Here is a 20,911-nt window from a genome sequence, read left to right as displayed (position 1 = left end):
AAATATATTAATTTTAATGTATTAAAAATGTTTTTAAATATAGATAAATTACAAAATAATCAAATTCTCGTTATCATTATATTCAAGGAGTTAAACATACATAATGGTAAACCTAGTACATGGGAACGACTATAAGAATAAATTAGTGCAAATAATAATAAAAAACACAATTAAAAGACATAGTGTTAGCCACACATGACTAATTTGAAACATTTATTAATTAAAAATGGATCGATTGCATATTTTAACGTTAATATTTTGACAATTCATAATATAAAAACATACCTTTTACAGTAAGATTTTAATAATATTATTTTTAGGTGACTAAAGAAAGAGAATTTATAAGGACTTTAATGCTTCTGCAATCTTTTTCTTACTAACAATTTTTAAGCCTATATAACTCTATAAGCATTCTCAGTGTATCACAGAAAGTTCTCTCAAAGCAAAGAAATAGAAGCTCATACATGGCGAAAGCTATGGATTATGAAGCCCAACAGCGATTGAATGTCACTTTTCTTCCATACCCAACTCCTGGCCACATGAACCCCATGATAGACGCAGCAAGGTTATTTGCCAGGCATGGTGTTAATGTCACCATTATAGCAACCCCTGCAAATGCTTTAACTTTCCAAAACGCCATAGACACTGACTTCACCCATGGCTACCATATCAGAACCAAACTGCTTCCATTCCCTGCAGCCCAAGTGGGTCTCCCTGAAGGGCTTGAAAACATCAAAGATGGCACTTCCCTAGAACTGTTGAGTCGAATCCGTCGTGGAATATCAATGCTCAAAGGTCACATTGAGCTTCTGTTTCAAGATCTTCATCCAGATTGCATTGTGAGTGATATGTGTTATCCTTGGACTGTGGAATCCGCAGCAGAACTTGGTATTCCAAGAATCTTCTTTTACAGCTCAAGCTACTTAGCCGACTGTGCTACTCATTCTATCATGAGGCACAGGCCTCATGAGAGGTTAGTGTCTGATACCGACAAGTTTACAATTCCTGATTTTCCACATAGAATAGAGATGACCCCTCTACAGCTAGCAAACTGGCAAAGGGTTCGTGAACAAGTCTCGTACTATTTTGAGGAAATGTTTGAATCAGAGAGAAGAAGCTATGGAGCACTCTACAATAGCTTTCATGAACTTGAAAGCGAGTATGAGCAACTTCATGAGAGGATAGTGGGGATCAAATCTTGGAGCATTGGACCAGTTTCAGCCTGGGCTAACAAGGATGATGGACAAAAGATCAACAAGGAACACAAGGATGAGCTTCCAAAAGAGCCAGAGTGGCTAACATGGCTTAACACTGAGCAGAATGACTCTGTGATTTATGTGAATTTTGGAAGCCTGACTAGGCTCCATCATGCTCAACTCGTAGAACTGGCTCATGGGCTTGAAAATTCTGGTCATACTTTCATCTGGGTCATCAGGAAAAAGGATGGAAATGAGAAAGATAACAGTTTCCTGCAAGAGTTTGAGGATAAGATGAAAGAAAGCAAGAAGGGTTTTATCATATGGAACTGGGCACCACAGAAGCTGATATTGAATCACCCTGCCATTGGAGGCATTGTTTCTCACTGTGGTTGGAACTCCCTTCTTGAAAGCTTGAGTGCTGGATTGCCAGTCATCACATGGCCTATGTTTGCAGAACAATTTTACAATGAGAGATTGGTGGTTGATGTTTTGAAGGTTGGAGTTCCAGTGGGAGCTAAGGAAAACAAGTTTTGGGCATTCAGTGACAAAGATGATATGGTTGGAAGGAAAGAGATTGCAGAGGCTGTGTTACAGTTGTTGGAGAAAGAAGAGGGCAGAGAAATGAGAATGAGAGCAAGAAAACTCAGTGGTGCTTCCAAGAAGACTATAGAGAAGGGTGGACACTCTTACAACAACTTGATTCAGTTGATAGATGAGCTGAAATCATTGAAAATATCTAAAGCTACTGAGAAAACAAACATAAACATTTAGAGTTGAGGAAGGTTTTAAATAAGATTGAATCTCATCCAAATTTTCTTTTTCTGTCAAGCTTTTTAATCATGTTCCCAAGACTTTGTTTAGCCTTTTATTATATAGAAAGTTAGATGGAGATAAAGGTATGCTGATATATCTTATCTTTATTATGCTGATATGAATGTTCTGTATTTCAATGCAATGAAAGTGTTTTCCTATCAAAATCCTCGGAAAAGTTACTGTTAATATCCCATGATAAACATGATGTGCAAACTTAAAACCTGAAATATTAAACCTACTCCTTTTCAAAGTCATAAGCATTTATCATGTAAGGGAAATATTTTACAAAAAAACAAATGTTGAATATTTCATTAGGATGCATATAGCTTTTTTTTTTTTTTTGATAAATCAGATTTGAAAATGATGGTGGAAAAAGGAAATAATTAAATTAAAGTATTGCTAAGTATTCTAGTTTTTTTATGAGACACGTTTTTATTATTTTGATAGATGCTTGGAAACAAGTAAATGGTTTTAATGATGTCATAAAAGAGTTTTTCGAGCTAGTACAAAATAAATGATACAAATTATTATATGTTACGAAGGAGAAACTAAAAATGCTCAAAAAGGATTAAAATTGTGGAACAAATAGGTGTTTTGGGGGAATAAATAGGAAGAAAAAAATAATATTTACAAAAATAAGAGTTAGAGATGGATGAGAATTGTTGATTAAGTGAGAATATGAGAAGACAAATATGATAAATGTTCACTGAAGTTAATATAATAGGCTTCTAGCAAGAATCAGTAAAGGCAAGAAGAAAATTGATTAATTTTGGGGATTCCAACTTTATATTTTACCATTCTACAACTAATTGGAGGAGAACAAAAATGGGAGAAAAGGTTTGAACATATGGGGAATGGATTGAAGAATCTAAGGTGGTGAAGGATGAGATCAAAGCTTTTTTAATAACAATTCAAGATCTTATCTCTTGAAGAAAATACAATCTTAACAACAATTTTTCCTGTAAAAGAAATTTGTGAGGCAGTGTCTACAATAAAAGCTCAAGATGAAATGGTTATGATTTCAATTTTTTTTAAAATCACTAAGTTTTAAAAGATTAAATTATTGTAAAACTAATGTGGGAGAAAGAATAAGAACTAACCTTCGGTCATTATCACTTTCACGTTTCGTTTCAAACCCTTAATTTTCTAAACTTTGATGGTATAATATACGATAAAAGAGAGTAAATTTGATGACCCAAAGCACCTCGTCAAATTTGTAGAGCTTTGTCCATCACAAAGTAATTATTATAATAAATTGTTCTGTATCAAAATATATGCAACAATCGTAAAATTGATTGAAAAATGAACCATCTATGGAAATAATCATGTGAATATCTCATGTTATCTCACATATAACATATTTGGAAAATTTTCAACATTCTTCCACTTTGTTCATTTAACCCATTGTCAATCAATACAAGAAACTAAATACAAGAATCATGGTGACAGGTCCTCCAAAAGTGAGTATTATCTCTTATGTATTATAATATATCAAATCTCGTCAAAATTGATCTAATTTCTATTTTGAAATTAAAGAAAAGTGTTGGGATAATTATAAATGACAAAAAGATATTGGAACAAAATTTTGGAAGAGATGATGGAAGCTTGAGTTCATTTTGGCCACGGTACTAGAAAATAGAATTGCTAGATCGTTCATTTTGTACCAACGGTGTCTTTTGCGTATACTGAATCAGTATAGCTACCATTCTTTTAACATAGCAATGCAATTTCACAATCAGTGTAAAAATTTAGTACTAGATTTATTTCTTCTTTTTTCATTGATTTTGTAAAGTTTGGGTATATAAATATTTTTTGGAATAAACAATATATATTTTTTTTTTGGAATAAACCATATGTTTATTCTGAGTCAAATGAAAATTCTCAAAATAAACAAATATTTGCACAACAAAATGAGAAAAAACTGAATAAAAGTTTTATCAAAGTAAAAATAATGATTGTCACAACATTGAACCAAGTTCTAGTTGCATTGATCATTAAAATTCTTTAATGACATACTTTTAGTCAAAGGATCGACAATCATCAAGTCAGTGCTAACGTGTTCTTATGGCTATATATTTAATGCCAATGTACAGAACAGAATTATCACCATATAACTTCAAGGACCTAACAATTGAATCCACAACTCTAAATCTAGATATAAAACACTTAAATTATACATCATGTGAGGTAGCCTAAAAAATAAGAAACAAACTCAACCTCCATATTAGAAGTAGAAATCAAGGTTTGCTTCTTATTGTTTCAAAATATATCTCCACAAGTTTGCATGAAAATATAATCAAATGTTGATTTTATGGTATTAATGCAACCATCAAAATCTAAATAGAAAGTATCCTATCACCTCAAAATACCAGTTGTTTGTATATGACAATGAAATCATTTAATCTTTGAAGATATTTGATTATTTTCTTTACAGCTTTTTAGTGGTCAACACCTGAATTACTTTGATATCTTACAAGAAATAATGATTTATTTTGTCCTTTCGAAAGATTCAAATTAAAAAACGGTCGTACTCTTTCTTAAATAGGATCATATTAAATATTCTCATGGCTTTGCAATTGAGAATATTTAATATGATAAAGTAAAAGAAGATTCTACTTGAGATAAATAAGCTCCAAAAACATGATACAATAACATTATCAGACATTATCGGTTGTTTTATACGGAAGGCTTTATAAGAAGAGTAAGAATGAGCCTACAATCTAAATCAGACAAAAGTTTGTATTATGTGATTTACTCTTTAATGAAAATAATTTAAAGTTGATTGAACATGTTAAAGTAAAAATGATGGAGAGATATAAAATGAACAATCTAGTTTTGTTGCATTATTTTCTTTGATTGAAAATTCACCAAATAACCTCAGAATTTTTATTTGTCGAAATACAATTTTGTTTATTCTTTTCAGTATGGAATATAAAAAAAATATTTTTTTTATTATTTTTATTCTTACCTTTTGTTTGATTTGAAAAAAATTTGTTTGTTAAAACTATTTTTATTATTTATGAACAATTCAACTAATTTGATATTTATAGGTTTTTTTCTTAAATTTTTAAGTTATTTTTCATCTTATCATGTTTTTAATTATGCATTTGTTTTCTTTTGTGCAATCTCGTTAAATGTGTTGAGAATATTACTTAATATCTTTTTTATTTAAATTAATTTTTAGGAAATATTTCAATTTTAGAGATATGTTTCAGTTTCAGAAATAAGTTATTATTTTAGATTAGGAATGAGATATTCTAAATATTTTATACTTGATATTTGTTATATTTTGCTCTATATACAGGGTATATCAATAAAATACAAAAATATGTTCCTCCGTATAACATATCACATATATTTCTCATATTTTCAAAAGTCCTAAAATCCCAACAATTGGTATCAAGAGCCATTGTTCTTACTGCCGATAGAATGGAAGGAAATATGTCAGATGTCGTTATTCCACTCTTTGATGGTGAAAGCTATGATTTATGGGCGGTAAGGATGCAAACATATCTAGAGGGGCTAGATCTATGGGAAGTTGGGGAGGAAGATGATGTTCCCTTGTTTGAAAATCCCACCGTGGCTCAAATGCAAGCGCATAAAGACAAGAAAACGAGAAAGGCATAGGCAAAACCATGCTTGTTCGTAGGTGTTTCACAAATGATTATGACCAGGATCATGATTCTAAAGTCTCCCAAAGAAATCTAGGAATACTTAAAAGCAGAATATGAAGGGAACAAGAAGATTCGAGGCATGAAGGTTTTGAACTTGATAAGGGAGTTCGAGATGCAAAGAATGAAAGAGTTAAAGACGATTAAAGAATACTCAAACAAATTGTTGGGTATTGCCAACAAGATAAAATTGTTGGGAAATGAGTTTTCAGATTCCAGACTCGTTGAGAAAATTCTGGTGACGATGCCGGAAAGATGAGGCATCTATTGTTTCCTTAGAAAACACAAAAGATTTGTCTACAATCACCTTTACAGAGGTGATACATGCCTTGCAAGCACAAGAACAACGAAGATTGATGAGGATAAATCTGATGAGGATCTACTTCTTACAACATCATGTGTCACAACCAACCAATCTTCAAAGAAGATTGGATTATAGATAGTGGTTGCACAAACCACATGACTCATGATAGAGAAATTTTCAAGGAGCTCAATAAATCAAATGTTTCCAAGGTAAGAATTGGGAATGGAGAACAACTTGATGTGAAAGGTACATGAACAGTTTCATTTAAGTGTTGCTCAATTGTTAGAGAAAGGTTATAAGGTCTCCTTTGAAAATAAAGTATGTGTGATAAAAAATGCTAACAACATAGAAGTATTAAAAGTCTACATGAAAGACAAAAAATTTGCGTTGGATTTTATGAAAGAGGAATTTGCTACAAAGAAAGTGAGTATGAAAGAAGGATCAAAATTAGAAGATAAATATCTTTGGAAGAAAGTAGATGGAGGTTCACATTCTAATATTCACAAAAGCTCCAATGCCACTCCAATGAAATCCACACCGGACAAAGAAAAAGAAGATGATGTCGATATAAGAAGAAATATAAAGGATGATGCCAAATTGAAGAAAGATGTGATGTCATGGAAGAAAGAGAAAAACAAATATTACAAGCACAAGAAAATCAAGCCTCAAAAGATGGAGAATCAAATATAAAAATATAAATAAACAGATATTAAGCAAGGAGAAATGTTGAGAATATTACTTAATATCTTTTTTATTTAAATTAGTTTTTAGAAAATATTTCAATTTTAGAGATATGTTTCAGTTTTAGAAATAAGTTATTATTTTAGATTAGGAGTGAGATATTCTAAATATTTTATACTTGATATTTGTTATATTTTGCTCTATATATAGGGTATATCAATAAAATACAAAAATATGTTCCTCCGTATAACATATCACATATATCTCTCGTATATTTCATATCTTTCATATTTTCAAAAACCCTAGAAATACATGGTATATCAATTTTTTTCTATATCACACATTTAGTTATTTTTATTTAATTTTAATTTTTTTATTTACTGTTTATTTTTATCATGTATAATATTATTTTTATGATTTTTTATATAATTATTTTTATTTTGTAATTCAATGTAATTTTATCATCTAATTGTGTAAAGACATTTTATTAACTATAGAATATCATTGGAATTAATCTTCTTTATCATCATCTAACATAAATTAAAATTCATGATAAATCTTAATTATTATTAGTTTAATATTTATTTTTTATATGGTTTCATTTATTCAAATTGTATATTACAATTTTTATTAGTTAAAGAAAAAGATTTCATTAAAATCTTAAAAAAGAAAATAAAAACATTTTAATCTATGATATTTTTTTTTGTACTTTTTAAATTTTTAAATTTTATTAACGTTGTTTTATAAAATTAATAAATATTTTAATTTTTATATAATTTTATATGATACTTTTATTTAAAATATATATAATTACAATATATTTTTAAAATATTAAATATTAAAAAGATAAGAATACATTCCGTATTAAATATGACATAATTAATATTAAAATAATAAACATTAAATGTGACATAATTAATATTAAAATAATAAGCAAGTGAAAAATGTTATCCATATTGAATATAGATATAGAAATGTAGATAATTTGAATTAAAGATAACCATAAGATTGATTCACTACATTGTTTTGTCATACCTAGGCTTTAACATGTGTGTAAGTTAGTCTTTGGATTTGCGCTGAGGGTCAACTATTGAACCTGTCAGACAAATAATATATATTCTTTATTATAAACGTGCATCTCCGCGTGTTCTTTTTTTTATTCTTTTTAATTTGTTTTTGTTATTTATTTATTTTTTAACTAGTTTCCAAAATTTTAACCCACCCATATATTTTTTTCTTTTGTATTTAAAATATATTAATTTTCCTATATAGAAAATGTTTTTAATATTTTTGAAAGTAAGTGTGCCAACCACATAATACATTTCCCAAATAATATTAACAAATGATTTTATTAATTTAAACATGTATTAGAGCTGCATCGGATTCATTAACATGATACTAAAATTAAGATAAATTCAACCTACGAGATCTAAACTAAAAAAAATAATCAAAATACGATAAAAAATATACAAATATAATTTTATTAGAGTCGGATTTTTTAAGTTGAATTAATCATAAATTTATTATTTAAAGTAATATTATTATTAAAAGTTTATTTGAATTGAGTTCATCGTTTTATCTATTGTCAGATTATCATTTATTTCTATATTTGATGTTTTCTATATTAGAATAAATTGTAGAGTACATGTTTATTGTAACGTTAATGTTTGGACAATTCATAATATAAAAACATCCTTTTCACAATTAATTATATTAACATTTTAATTATATTTTTTTTTAGGTGACTAAAGAAAGAGAATTTATAAGGAATTATCAGGCTGCTTCTTCAATCTTTTTCTTCCTAACAATTCTTAAGATTATATAAGTCTAAAGTTATAATTGCATATAATAAAGGGTAGGGTTCTCTGTGTTTTGCCTTTGGTGTAGCTCTTCCTTCTTTTATTCGGGAAGAGTTTTGAAAACCATTCTCTGTTTATCACAAAAAGTTCTGTCAAAGCACCTCTCCAAAGACATAGAAGCTCATACATAGCTAAAGCTATGGATTGTGAAACCCAACACCAATTGAATGTTACTTTTCTTCCATATCCAACTCCTGGCCATATGAATCCCATGATAGACACAGCAAGGTTATTTGCCAGGCATGGTGTTAATGTCACCATTATAGCAACCCCTGCAAATGCTTTAACTTTCAAAAACGCCATAGACACTGACTTCACCCATGGCTACCATATCAGAACCCAACTGCTTCCGTTCCCTGCAGCCCAGGTGGGTCTCCCTGAAGGGCTTGAAAACATCAAAGATGGTGCTTCCCTACAACTGTTGAGTGGAATTGGTCGTGGAATATCAATGCTCAAAGGTCACATTGAGCTTCTGTTTCAAGATCTTCGTCCAGATTGCATAGTGAGTGATATGTTTTATCCTTGGACAGTGGAATCCGCAGCAGAACTGGGTATTCCAAGAATCTTCTTTTACAGCTCAAGCTACTTTTCCGACTGTGGAATTCATTCTATCCAGAGGCACAGGCCTCATGAGAGGTTAGTGTCTGATACCGACAAGTTTACAATTCCTGGTTTTCCTCATAGAATAGAGATGACCCCTCTACAGCTAGCAAACTGGGAAAGGGTTAGTGATAAAGTCACAGACAATTTTGGGAGAATGTTTGAATCAGAGAGAAGAAGCTATGGAGCACTCTATAATAGTTTTCATGAACTTGAAAGTGAGTATGAGCAACTTCATAAGAGTGTAGTGGGGATCAAATCTTGGAGTATTGGACCAGTTTCAGCCTGGGTTAACAAGGATGATGGACAAAAGATCAACAGGGAACACAAGGAGGAGCTTCCTGAAGAGCCAGAGTGGCTAACTTGGCTTAACACTGAGCAGAATGACTCTGTAATTTATGTGAATTTTGGAAGCCTGACTAGGCTCCATCATGCTCAACTTGTAGAACTGGCTCATGGGCTTGAAAATTCTGGTCATAGTTTCATCTGGGTCATCAGGAAAAAGGGTGGAAATGAGAAAGATAACAGTTTCCTGCAAGAGTTTGAGGATAAGATGAAAGAAAGCAAGAAGGGTTTTATCATATGGAACTGGGCACCACAGCTGCTGATATTGAATCACCCTGCATTAGGAGGCATTGTGTCTCACTGTGGTTGGAACTCCCTTCTTGAAAGCTTGAATGCTGGGTTGCCAGTCATCACATGGCCTATGTTTGCAGAACAATTTTACAATGAGAGGTTGGTAGTTGATGTGCTGAAGGTTGGAGTTCCAGTGGGAGCTAAAGAAAACAAGTTTTGGGCATTCAGTGACGAGGATAATGTGGTGGGAAGGGAAGAGATTGCGAACGCTGTGGTAGAGTTGACGGAGAAAGAAGAGGGCAGAGAAATGAGAGAGAGAGCAAGAAAACTCAGTGATGCTTCCAAGAAGACTATAGAGAAGGGTGGGCACTCTCACAACAACTTGATTCAGTTGATACATGAACTCAAATCGTTGAAAATATCTAAAGCAGTTACAGAAGCAAGTTAGATAGTTAAAATGGAGCAGCAATGTAGTGGCTCTAGGTGTATCTGGTGATTTTCTCAAGCCTTTTAATAAGATGAATAAACCACTTACTAGGCTTTGTGAAACTTAGTATATTAGATGAACTTGGATTCGGTTAGGTTTGTTGTCGTGTTTTGTTGTGCCGCAAGTGCTTTTTTTTTTTTTTTTTCCATTAATTGCCATTCGCATATTTTAATGATTTTAGCTAAGGAAAACGTAAACATTGTGATGTAGTGATAAGTAAGGAAAAAATCACTATTGTCTTTCTGATAGAAGATCAAGTCAAGTTGGGTTGGATTGAAAGTTGAGTCGAGTCTATCCGGATTAAAGGTCGAGTTTAGTTAATTGAAACACAAGGTCAGGTCGAGTCGGCCTAAATCGGAGGTCGACCCGAACCGGGTCAAAGGTCGAGCCGAGTTAGCTCGAGTCGAAAGTTAAATTGCTTCGACTTAAGTCGAGGATCAACTTGAGTCGGTCTAGGTCAAAGGTCGAGCCAAGTTGGTCAGGATTGATGGTCAAACCAAGTAAGCTTGGACCGATGGTCGAGTCAAGTTAACCCAGACCGAAGGTTTAACAAAGAAGTCTTGGCTAAAGGTCAAGCTGAGTCGTCCAATGTCGAAGGTCTACCTGAGTTGGCCTGACCGAAGTCGAGCCGAAAAGCCTAGGTTGAAGGTCGAGCTGAATCGTCCAAGGCTGAAAATCAAGCAAGGTTGGCCCAAGCCAAATATCGAGTCGGTCGGCCCGTGTCGAAGGTTGCGCCGAAGGTCGACCAGGGTCGGTTTGTGTCGAAGGTTGAGCGGATCAGTTCGAGTTGAAGGTCAAGTCACGTCGGCTCGAGCCAAGTCAATTCAGGTCGAAGGTTGAGTTGGACGAAAGTCGAGCCAAGTTGGTTCTGGCTGAAGGTCAAGCCGAGTTGTCCTGGACTAAAGGTTGAAATCAATCGACTTGAGTTAAAGGTTAGACGAGTCACCCAAGCCTAAAAGTCGGGCCTAGTTGACCTAGGTCGAATATGCTAGAGTCGACCTGTACCAAAAGTCAAGAAGAGTCGTCCCAGATTGAAGATTGAGCTAACTCAACACGGGTCAAGTATAATGTTGAGTTTGCCTTAAAATAGAAATTAATTGACTTTATCCATATAGTAAAATTGAAATCTAAAATATTTCAGTTACTTCATCCAAACAAACTATTTAAGAAAAAAAATATAATCTATATGGAATTCAAATACTATGTATTTATGTTTTTTGAAGTTGTTGATATCCCTAATTCAAACACAATGTTATTCTAAAGGAAAAGATATAAGCAATAATAGCTATAATAATTCATTTTCTTGGATTTGTAACATTGTCATAAACCTAATAAGAACAAAAGTTTATCAGATATATTTTACCTTTCAATTGCCACCTTGACCCTTGTAAAGTCCTAGGAATCAAAATCATTTAACTACTTGCATTCACAACCAAAACTCTATGAAAAGTAGCCAAACTTTTTTTCTTTTTGTAACTTTAAATTCCATGGAAAGTTTGCAATTTGAAACAGGCCAAAGTGCCATAAAAAACAAGCGAACAACTTGTATGTTTTGCTTCCTTGAGTTGTATTAAATTATAACACTTTTTCAGTTTTATCTCCTCTGGATATATACTTACCCTTGCATACATAAAAGTGTAGTGAAATAATAATATTTTTTTGCTTTATCAATTTTGTTTTTGGCTCTATCATTTCTCTCTTTCTTCTTTAGTAAGTTAGAAAGCGATAACCTCGATATGGTATCAAAGTTGGTTCAACCCGCCATGCTCCATTGCCCTCGACCTTCTTTTCTTAGCTTTCCTTATTTTCTTTCTTTGTTCTTCCTCCTTCATGGACGCATCACAAAACCCCTCCAACGCTTTCTATCTGCATCCAGGCGAAAAACTAGGAGCAGTTTTTGTTAAACCACAATCGATGAAGCACACCTTAATGTCCAAGAATAAGTACAAGTTCGTGAATGGAGGTATTCAAGAACCAACGCATGGTGATGATTTACATGAAAATTGGGAACGCTTCAACATTATGGTGGTATCTTGTATCACACTAATTGTTGGGTTATATATTTTCTCATATATGGTTATAGTTATAGTCATGGTTATCGAGAGATTGTGGTTCTATATGGTTATATGACATTAGTCTTACACTTATAAGGTATTTGATATCAGTTTTATCCCAAAACCTTAAGGCAATGTTGTTATGAGTCTTTATTCTTATATAATGTTTAACTTTGTCTTTTCTATCCAATGTGAGACTTTGACTCACACTAAACTATTTCCAACACTAATAACGACCAAAAGTTAGTAAAATTTCATATGGAATTTTGACACTTCTGTTTGAACTTGTATTTTATCTGTTATTGATTTTTCCTAATCTAAGAAATATGAAATTCAATCATATATTTTCGAGTTTTTACCGAAAGAAAATCATTTTATCCTTATTTTTTGTATTCTTCATGTAAATTAAGGTAGGAGGAGGAAAGAACTTAAAAGAGTAAGAAAAAGTCAAGAAATAGAGGAAAATGAGAAGAAATTCTACCACTATTTGTCTAAGCTAGAATAGTCTCGCCTAAGCTAGAGCAGCTTTGAGGAAGCTCAATTCTTGTGCTATATAGTTTGGGCATCATTCTTGCTTAAGCAAGAATAATTTAGCTCAAGCAAGAGGACTTTTCTTCATCATGAAATACCTTCTTGCTTAAGCGAGAATAAACTAGCTTAGCCAAGAACTCGTGCAGTATTTATATACCATGAGATAAAAGGTGAAAAAAATAGGGCATCACTTTCTCGTTTCAAAGAGGCTAGGAAAACAACAAAAAGGTAGAAGAAACATACTCTCTTGAAAGTTTCTTCTTCAGCTCTTGGGATTTTAGTGGCTACAACGAGCGGCTCATCTTTTCTCTTGGGATTGAATATAATTGATTCAAATGTGGATGTAATATGGTGATATTTATATATAGCTTTTATGTTTCTATTCAATATTGGTATTTTTGTTCTAATCTTAATGATTGATTCTATCTGATCAATAGATTCTTGAATGTGATTTTAGACGTGACTGGTAAGCATTTTTGAAAATCTGATATGAATAAAAATACTTGATGTATTTTGATTCTAGGAATAGATTTTAGTATATCAATTGCTTATAACACTTAAACATAAAGCTAGATAGTATGTTGAATATGTGAGGAATCGATACTCAGGGGACTAATCATATGAATTTTATACGTGAGGAATCAGTATAAATTATTATTGTGTGTTGCATCAATATTGGTATTTTCAGAAGTTGTATGTTTATATTCATCCAGATTACAAACGAGTGAGATAAATAAAAATTCAATTCCAACTTCTCTTATTGAACTTTCTTTAGCCTTTCTGTTGTTATCATTGTATTACTTTCATGCAAACTTAGTATAATTTATAAAAATCAATGATGAATCAAATGAAAATCTTATATATACATTGATTCAGATAAACTCTCTATTTTAATCAAACTGTTCCTTGTGGGATCGACACTCTTACTAAAAAAAATTCATTATACTATAATTGACTATTAGTACGCATACTAAAAGATCAAAACACACGCATCCTTACAAGCCAAACTGCTCAAAGCACTGTTTACATTGACAACGCAAGGAACTATGGGAAGAATTGCGAGAAATATTTTCAAAGGGCAATCCTTTTCCAGTCTCAAATCTCCTCCAAGAAATTAATTCGATAAAACAGGGAGAAAGAATAGCTACAAATACTACACAAACTCCAATATTTTATGGGTAGAGATGGATTTCCACGTCTCATTCCAGCTTGTCTTTATGACGTGAGACGTAGTTGCAACATCATCAAGATTATTGCAAACTACAGAGATTCTGAGCGCATAATGTATACAACACAGTTAAAACTCAAATCTTTCTTATGGAGCCATTACCAAGTAACAAGTTTGTTTTTTCATTGGTTCTCCAAGAAGAAAGACAACTGAATGATAGTAATGGTTATTTATTAATTTATTATGCAATCAGGCAATAATTATTATTAAAGATGAAACAAATTAGTTTTCTCGATAATGTTTTTTTATAAATAACCATGCATTTCCACGAATACATTTTTTATACTTTTAATTTGTTTTTTCATTATTTATTTATTTTTTAACTAGTGTCCAAAATTTTAACTCAGCCATATCTGTTTTTTTGTCTTTAAAAAAGTATTAGTTTTAATTATTGAAAAATTGATATTTTTTAAAGTAAGTGTCTCAACCACATAATACATGTCCCAAATAATATATTTTATTAATATAAACATGTATTAGAGCTGCATCGGATTCATTAATATGATATTAAAATTAAAATAGATTCAACCTAGGGTGTTTAGGGTGTTTAAATGCAAATTGATCAAAGTAAAAAAAAAAGAATAATTAAAAAATAATAAACAAAAACTACAAATATAAACAAAATTAGTTATTTTTAAATCGCTAATTTGAATCCGGTTACATTATTTCTTTCTTTACAAATGGTTCTTTGTTAACTTTTTTAATTAAGTAAATGAATAGTTTTATATTGAAAACCCAAAGTATAGATAAATTACAAAATTAATCAAATTGCAAGCTCTTATTTTTATTTTTTAATTAAATTCTTATTATTTATATTTTAACTGTACTTTTCTTTATCATTGTTATCTAGCAGTTAAAAATATATAAATTTAATAGCATATAATGTTAAACCTATAAGAATAAATTAGTGCAAATAAAATAAAAACACACAATTAAAAGACATAGTGTTCGGCACACATGATTAATTGGACACATTTATTAAATAAAAATGAATCGAATGCGCAACATGATTACTAGTCTGCATTTTATAAAATCCACACATGATATATATAAAAGTAAATGTAATTTATTAAGTTAGTCTTTTTATGTTGAATTAATCAAAAATTTATTTATTAAGATGATTAAAAGTTTAGTTTAATTATCCATTATCAGATTGTCATTTATTTCTACATTTGATGGTTTGCGAGGTTGATTTGGATATAAGGGTTTATCCTGCTTGAAATTAATTAGACCTATTATATCACTTAAGTTTTTCTCTACTTTTACGTATAGTGTCCTCAAGGTGAAAAAATGTGTTAAATATCTTATATAAACTAGAAATATAAGTTAGGAGAAACCTTAACTTCTAAATCAATTTTACATTTTTAGAATAAGGGATAAATTTTACTTTCTTAAAAGAGATATTAAAGTCGTTTAGAGTTTACTTTAATCGAATTTGTTGAAATTTGTACCATTTTATATATTTTTTTTCTTATAAATTGAATTTATAGAATTTTTTGAAATGAAATTTATTTTATTTTGAGAAACAACATTATACTTTCACAACTGTTTATAAAAAATAATTATATTAATATCTTCATTATATTTTTTAAATTGAATTCTATCATATATTATTAAATATTAGAATAAATTGTCAAATAGATGTTTATTTTAACGTTAAGATTTTAATAATATTATTTTTAGGTGACTAAAGAAAGAGAATTTATAAGGACTTATCTATCTGGACCACGAATGCTTCTGTAATCTTTTTCTTGTTAACAATTTTTAAGCCTGTATAAGTCTATAAGCATTCTCAGTGTATCACAGAAAGTTCTCACAAAGCAAAGTAGAAGCTCATAGATGGCGAAAGCTATGGATTCTGAAGCCCAACAGCAATTGAATGTCACTTTTCTTCCATACCCAACTCCTGGCCACATGAACCCCATGATAGACGCAGCAAGGTTATTTGCCAGGCATGGTGTTAATGTCACCATTATAGCAACCCCTGCAAATGCTTTAACTTTCCAAAACGCCATAGACACTGACTTCACCCATGGCTACCATATCAGAACCCAACTGCTTCCATTCCCTGCAGCCCAAGTGGGTCTTCCTGAAGGGGTTGAAAACATCAAAGATGGCACTTCCCTAGAACTGTTGGGTCAAATCAGTCGTGGAATATCAATGCTCAAAGGTCATATTGAGCTTCTGTTTCAAGATCTTCATCCAGATTGCATAGTGAGTGATATGTCTTATCCTTGGACTGTGGAATCCGCAGCAGAACTGGGTATTCCAAGAATCTTCTTTTACAGCTCAAGCTACCTATCCGACTGTGGAATTCATTCTATCCGGAGGCACAGGCCTCATGAGAGGTTAGTGTCTGATACCGACAAGTTTACAATTCCTGGGTTTCCTCATAGAATAGAGATGACCCGCCTACAGCTATCAAACTGGGAAAGGGTTCGTAAAGAAGTCTCGGACAATTTTGAGAGAATTTTTGAATCAGAGAGAAGAAGCTATGGAGCACTCTATAATAGTTTTCATGAACTTGAAAGTGAGTATGAGCAACTTCATAAGAGTATTGTGGGGATCAAATCTTGGAGTATTGGACCAGTTTCACCCTGGGTTAACAAGGACGATGGACAAAAGATCAACAGGGAACACAAGGAGGAGCTTCCTGAAGAGCCAGAGTGGCTAACTTGGCTTAACACTGAGCAGAATGACTCTGTAATTTATGTGAATTTTGGAAGCCTGACTAGGCTCCATCATGCTCAACTTGTAGAACTGGCTCATGGGCTTGAAAATTCTGGTCATAGTTTCATCTGGGTCATCAGGAAAAAGGATGGAAATGAGAATGATAACAGTTTTCTGCAAGAGTTTGAGGATAAGATGAAAGAAAGCAATAAGGGTTTTATCATATGGAACTGGGCACCACAGCTGCTGATATTGAATCACCCTGCCATAGGAGGCATTGTGTCTCACTGTGGTTGGAACTCCCTTCTTGAAAGCTTGAGTGCTGGATTGCCTGTCATCACATGGCCTATGTTTGCAGAGCAATTTTACAATGAGAGGTTGGTAGTTGATGTGTTGAAGATCGGAGTTCCAGTGGGAGCTAAAGAAAACAAGTTTTGGGCATTCGGTGGCGAGGATAAGGTGGTGGGAAGGGAGGAGATTACCAAGGCTGTGGTAGAGTTGATGGAGAAAGAAGAGGGCAGAGAAATGAGAAAGAGAGCAAGAAAACTCAGTGATGCTTCCAAGAAGACTACAGAGAAGGGTGGACACTCTTACAACAACTTGATTCAGTTGATAGATGAGATCAAATCATTGAAGATATCTAAAGCAGTTACAGAAGCAAGTTAGATAATTAAAATGGAGCAGCAATGTAGTGGCTCAAGGAGGTGTGTATCTGGTGATTTTCTGAAGCCTTTTTAACAAGATGAACGAACAACTTACAAGGCTTTTTGAAACTTATTATACTAGATGAACATGAATTCCGCTAGGTTTCTTGTCGTGTTTCGTTGTGCCGCAAATAAGTGTTGTTTCTTTCCATTAATAATTTTAGTTAAGGATAATGTAAACATTGTGACGCAAAGAAATATGGGCTGAAAGTCGAGCCCAGTCGCCCAAGGCCAAAGATCGAGTCAGGTCGGACCATGCTGAAGGTTGAGTCGTGTCGGCCCGAGTCTAATGTCAAGTTGAGTCAACCCAAGCCAAAGGTCGAACTAAGTTGGTTCTGGGTAAAGGTCAAGCCAAGGCACCTAGACTGAAGGTTGAAATCGATCGACCCTAGTTGAAGGTCGAAACGAGTCAACTGAGCCTAAAGGTTAGGCCTAGTTGGTCCAAGTTGAATCTTCTTGAATTGATCTAGACCGAAAGATAAATTGTCCCATATATAAGGTTGAGCTAACTCCACCCAGGATCAAGGATAATGTTGAGTTTGCCTTAAAATAGAAATGAAATTATTTTATCCAAACAAGAAAATTGAAATCTAAAATATTTTAATTACTTCATCCAAACAAATTATTTAAAAAATAAAAAAATTCAATTGTATGTAATTCAAATACTATATATTTCAATTTTTTAAAATTGGTAAAATATTTCTTCAAACACAATGTTATTCTAAAGGAAAAGATATAAGCAATAATAGGTATAAATAATTCCATTTCTTGGATTTGTAACATTGTCATAGTCCTAATAAGAACAAAAGCTTATCGAATATACTTAACTTATGTTCACATCTCGGTTTTACCCTTCAATTGCCACCTTGACCCTTGTAAAGTCCTTGTAATCAATATCATTTTACCACTTGTATTCATAGCCAAAAAACTCTATGAAAAGTAGCCAAACCCGTTTTTAGAAAACTTTCTATTCCATGCGAAGTTTGCAATTTGAAACATGCTAAAGTGCCATAAAAAACAAGTACACAGCGACCTTTCTACACTTTATATGTTCTGCTTCCTTAAGTTGTGAAGAGACAAGAACCGAACCACAGTAAAACATAACTGATCCCAAAAAGCCGAACAAGCAGAAACTATAGTATGCATAAGTCAAGAACAAGGGAGAAAGAAGGAGCAGGCAAAATAATCAAACAAACAACGGAAAAGACAAACATATAAAATGGTAAACGAACAGCACTTACTACGAAGAGGTTTGAGGAAATTTGAAAGAGATGTGTTGGCTTTGTTTAAGTCTTCACTGAGGGATAAACAACACAAGCCAACCACCTCTCTGATAAAAGATAGAGAATTTCCACGGAGTTTTCTGGAACAGGTATGCTTCTATCTTTCTCCTCTTGGCAATTTCTTTTATTTAATTAGGCCTATATATGATTACAAAAATGGAAGGGTTCCCTGGTCTTTAACTTTTGATACGGTTCTGATTTATTTTTCAGATACAAGCTTGAAATTCTTTCTCTATATTACAGAAGCTTCTCTTCAAGCTTTATGTTTTTAATGCAGCATCTACCCCTTAGGAGTAGAACCTCATAAATTGCAAAAGCATGAAAGCTCAATGGCAAGACAAACTCAATGTCCTTTTTCTCCCATATCCAACACCTGGCCATATGATCCCAATGGTAGACACAGCCAGACTATTTTCTAAGCATGGTGCTAGCGTTACCATTATCGCTACCCAAAGCAATGCTTTAACATTCCAAAAGGCCATTGAAGGTGACTTCAGTTGTGGATACGACATCAGAACTCAAGTGATTCCATTCCCTGCGGACCATGTTGGTCTCCCTGATGGGGTTGAAAACATTAGAGATAGCACTACCCCAGAAACATTGGGTCAAATCAGTCATGGAATATCAATGCTTAAAGACCAAATTGAGCTTCTGTTTCAAGACCTGCAACCAGATTGTATTGTAACTGATATTTGCTATCCTTGGACAGTGGAGTCTGCTACAAAACTAGGCATTCCAAGGCTTTTCTTTTACAGTTCAAGCTACTTCTCCAACTGTGTTAGCCATTCTATCAGGAAACATAGACCTCATGAAAACTTAGTCTCTGATGCCCACAAGTTTACAGTTCCTGGTTTACCTCAAAGAATAGAGATGACGCCATCGCAGGTAGCGGAATGGGAAAGAACTAAGAACGAAACCACAGGCTATTTTGATGCTATGTTTGAATCAGAGGCTAAAAGCTATGGAGCACTGTATAATAGTTTTCATGAACTTGAAAGCGTTTATGAGCAACTTCATCAGAGTGCACTGGGGATCAAATCTTGGACAATTGGACCAGTTTCTTCGTGGGTTAACAAAGATGATGAACAAAAGGCTAATAGAGGACACAAGGAGGACCTTGAAGAAGAGCCACAATGGCTAAATTGGCTTAACTCTAAGCAAAACGAGTCTGTACTTTATGTATGTTTTGGAAGCCTCGTCTGGCTCCCTCATGCTCAACTTGTTGAACTGGCTCATGCGCTTGAGCATTCTGGTCATAGTTTCATTTGGGTCATCAGGAAAAAGGATGGAAATGAGAATGAAGACAGTTTCCTACAAGAGTTTGAGAAGAAGATGAAAGAAAACAAGAAAGGTTTTATCATATGGAACTGGACACCACAGCTGCTGATATTAGACCACCCTGCCATAGGAGGAATGGTAACTCACTGTGGTTGGAATTCCATTCTTGAAAGTGTGAGTGCTGGATTGCCAATGATCACCTGGCCAATCTTTGCTGAGCAATCCTACAATGAGAAGTTGGTAGTTGATATCTTGAAGATTGGACTCCCAGTGGGAGTGAACGAAAGCACGTTTTGGATGAACTTGGGTGATGAGGCAATGGTGAGAAGGGAAGATATAGTGAAGGTTGTGGTGCTTTTGATGGGAAGTAGCCAAGTGAGCAAAGAAATGAGGAAGAGAGCAAGAAAACTTAGTGATGCTGCTAAGAGGACTATAGAGGAGGGTGGACACTCTTACAACAACTTGACTCAGTTGATAGATGAGCTTAAATCATTGAAGATATCTAAAACTTGCAGAAGCACGGTAGATAATTGAAATGGAGCATTAATGTAGTGCTTCTAGGAGGTGATTTTATAATGCCTTTTGCTATTATAACAAGATGAACAACTTCATGTACTTCTGAAACTGTTTTACATGGATATAGATTGCTACTTGTGTCACCGTTTCAGTATAATATTTTAGTTTTTCCTATGTCATGTCATTTGCTTGTTTGAACATTTTGGATATGGAAAAATGAAACGAAAAACAAGAGAACAATGACTTACAACTTAACTAAGAGATTGGTAAATTTCCCCGCAGGAAAAAAAAGGGAGGAAATATTTTTGTGAGGACTAATATACCAACTATTTGCAAGTTTCTACGTATCGAAGTGGAGGGATTGACATAAGTGGAATGTAAATAACAGTTCCAGTTTACTTTTCTAACATGACTTATTATGCTTCAATCACATGGTTTGTAAGCTTTGCGACAACTA

The 20,911-nt window shown here is 33.0% G+C and overlaps 5 protein-coding genes across 6 annotated transcripts; all 5 read left to right on the top strand.

The window, feature by feature from the left end:
* Positions 1-369: 369 nt before the first annotated feature.
* Positions 370-2,021, top strand: LOC114184286 (soyasapogenol B glucuronide galactosyltransferase-like). Its single transcript, XM_028071575.1, has one exon. The coding sequence runs from the start codon at positions 465-467 to the stop codon at positions 1,968-1,970; it is 1,506 nt and encodes a 501-aa protein (XP_027927376.1). The 5' UTR covers positions 370-464; the 3' UTR covers positions 1,971-2,021.
* A 3,420-nt stretch (positions 2,022-5,441) lies between these two features.
* Positions 5,442-5,942, top strand: LOC114183315. The gene is made up of 2 exons (XM_028070288.1): positions 5,442-5,633; positions 5,721-5,942. The coding sequence occupies exons 1-2, from the start codon at positions 5,442-5,444 to the stop codon at positions 5,940-5,942; spliced, it is 414 nt and encodes a 137-aa protein (XP_027926089.1).
* Positions 5,943-8,512: 2,570 nt separating this feature from the next.
* On the top strand, positions 8,513-10,337 carry LOC114183944 (soyasapogenol B glucuronide galactosyltransferase-like). The gene has a single exon (XM_028071146.1). The coding sequence runs from the start codon at positions 8,667-8,669 to the stop codon at positions 10,149-10,151; it is 1,485 nt and encodes a 494-aa protein (XP_027926947.1). The 5' UTR covers positions 8,513-8,666; the 3' UTR covers positions 10,152-10,337.
* A 5,416-nt stretch (positions 10,338-15,753) lies between these two features.
* On the top strand, positions 15,754-17,491 carry LOC114183879 (soyasapogenol B glucuronide galactosyltransferase-like). The gene has a single exon (XM_028071044.1). It carries the CDS (start codon positions 15,843-15,845, stop codon positions 17,337-17,339), a length of 1,497 nt encoding a protein of 498 aa, XP_027926845.1. The 5' UTR covers positions 15,754-15,842; the 3' UTR covers positions 17,340-17,491.
* Positions 17,492-18,133: 642 nt separating this feature from the next.
* LOC114184299 (soyasapogenol B glucuronide galactosyltransferase-like) lies at positions 18,134-20,576 on the top strand. Of its 2 annotated transcripts, none has more exons than XM_028071593.1 (2): positions 18,134-18,749; positions 18,938-20,576. In XM_028071593.1, exon 2 carries the CDS (start codon positions 18,979-18,981, stop codon positions 20,470-20,472), a length of 1,494 nt encoding a protein of 497 aa, XP_027927394.1. In that variant the 5' UTR covers positions 18,134-18,749; positions 18,938-18,978; the 3' UTR covers positions 20,473-20,576. The 2 variants fall into 2 exon arrangements, with proteins under 2 accessions (XP_027927394.1, XP_027927393.1); XM_028071592.1 differs by having other exon boundaries at positions 18,871-20,576.
* Positions 20,577-20,911: the final 335 nt, after the last annotated feature.

The sequence above is a fragment of the Vigna unguiculata genome, chromosome 5 (assembly GCF_004118075.2).
Source record: "Vigna unguiculata cultivar IT97K-499-35 chromosome 5, ASM411807v1, whole genome shotgun sequence".
Lineage (NCBI taxonomy): Eukaryota > Viridiplantae > Streptophyta > Magnoliopsida > Fabales > Fabaceae > Vigna > Vigna unguiculata.
The sequence above is the reverse complement of the archived record's forward strand: the minus strand, read 5'-3'. Positions and strand labels throughout refer to the sequence as shown.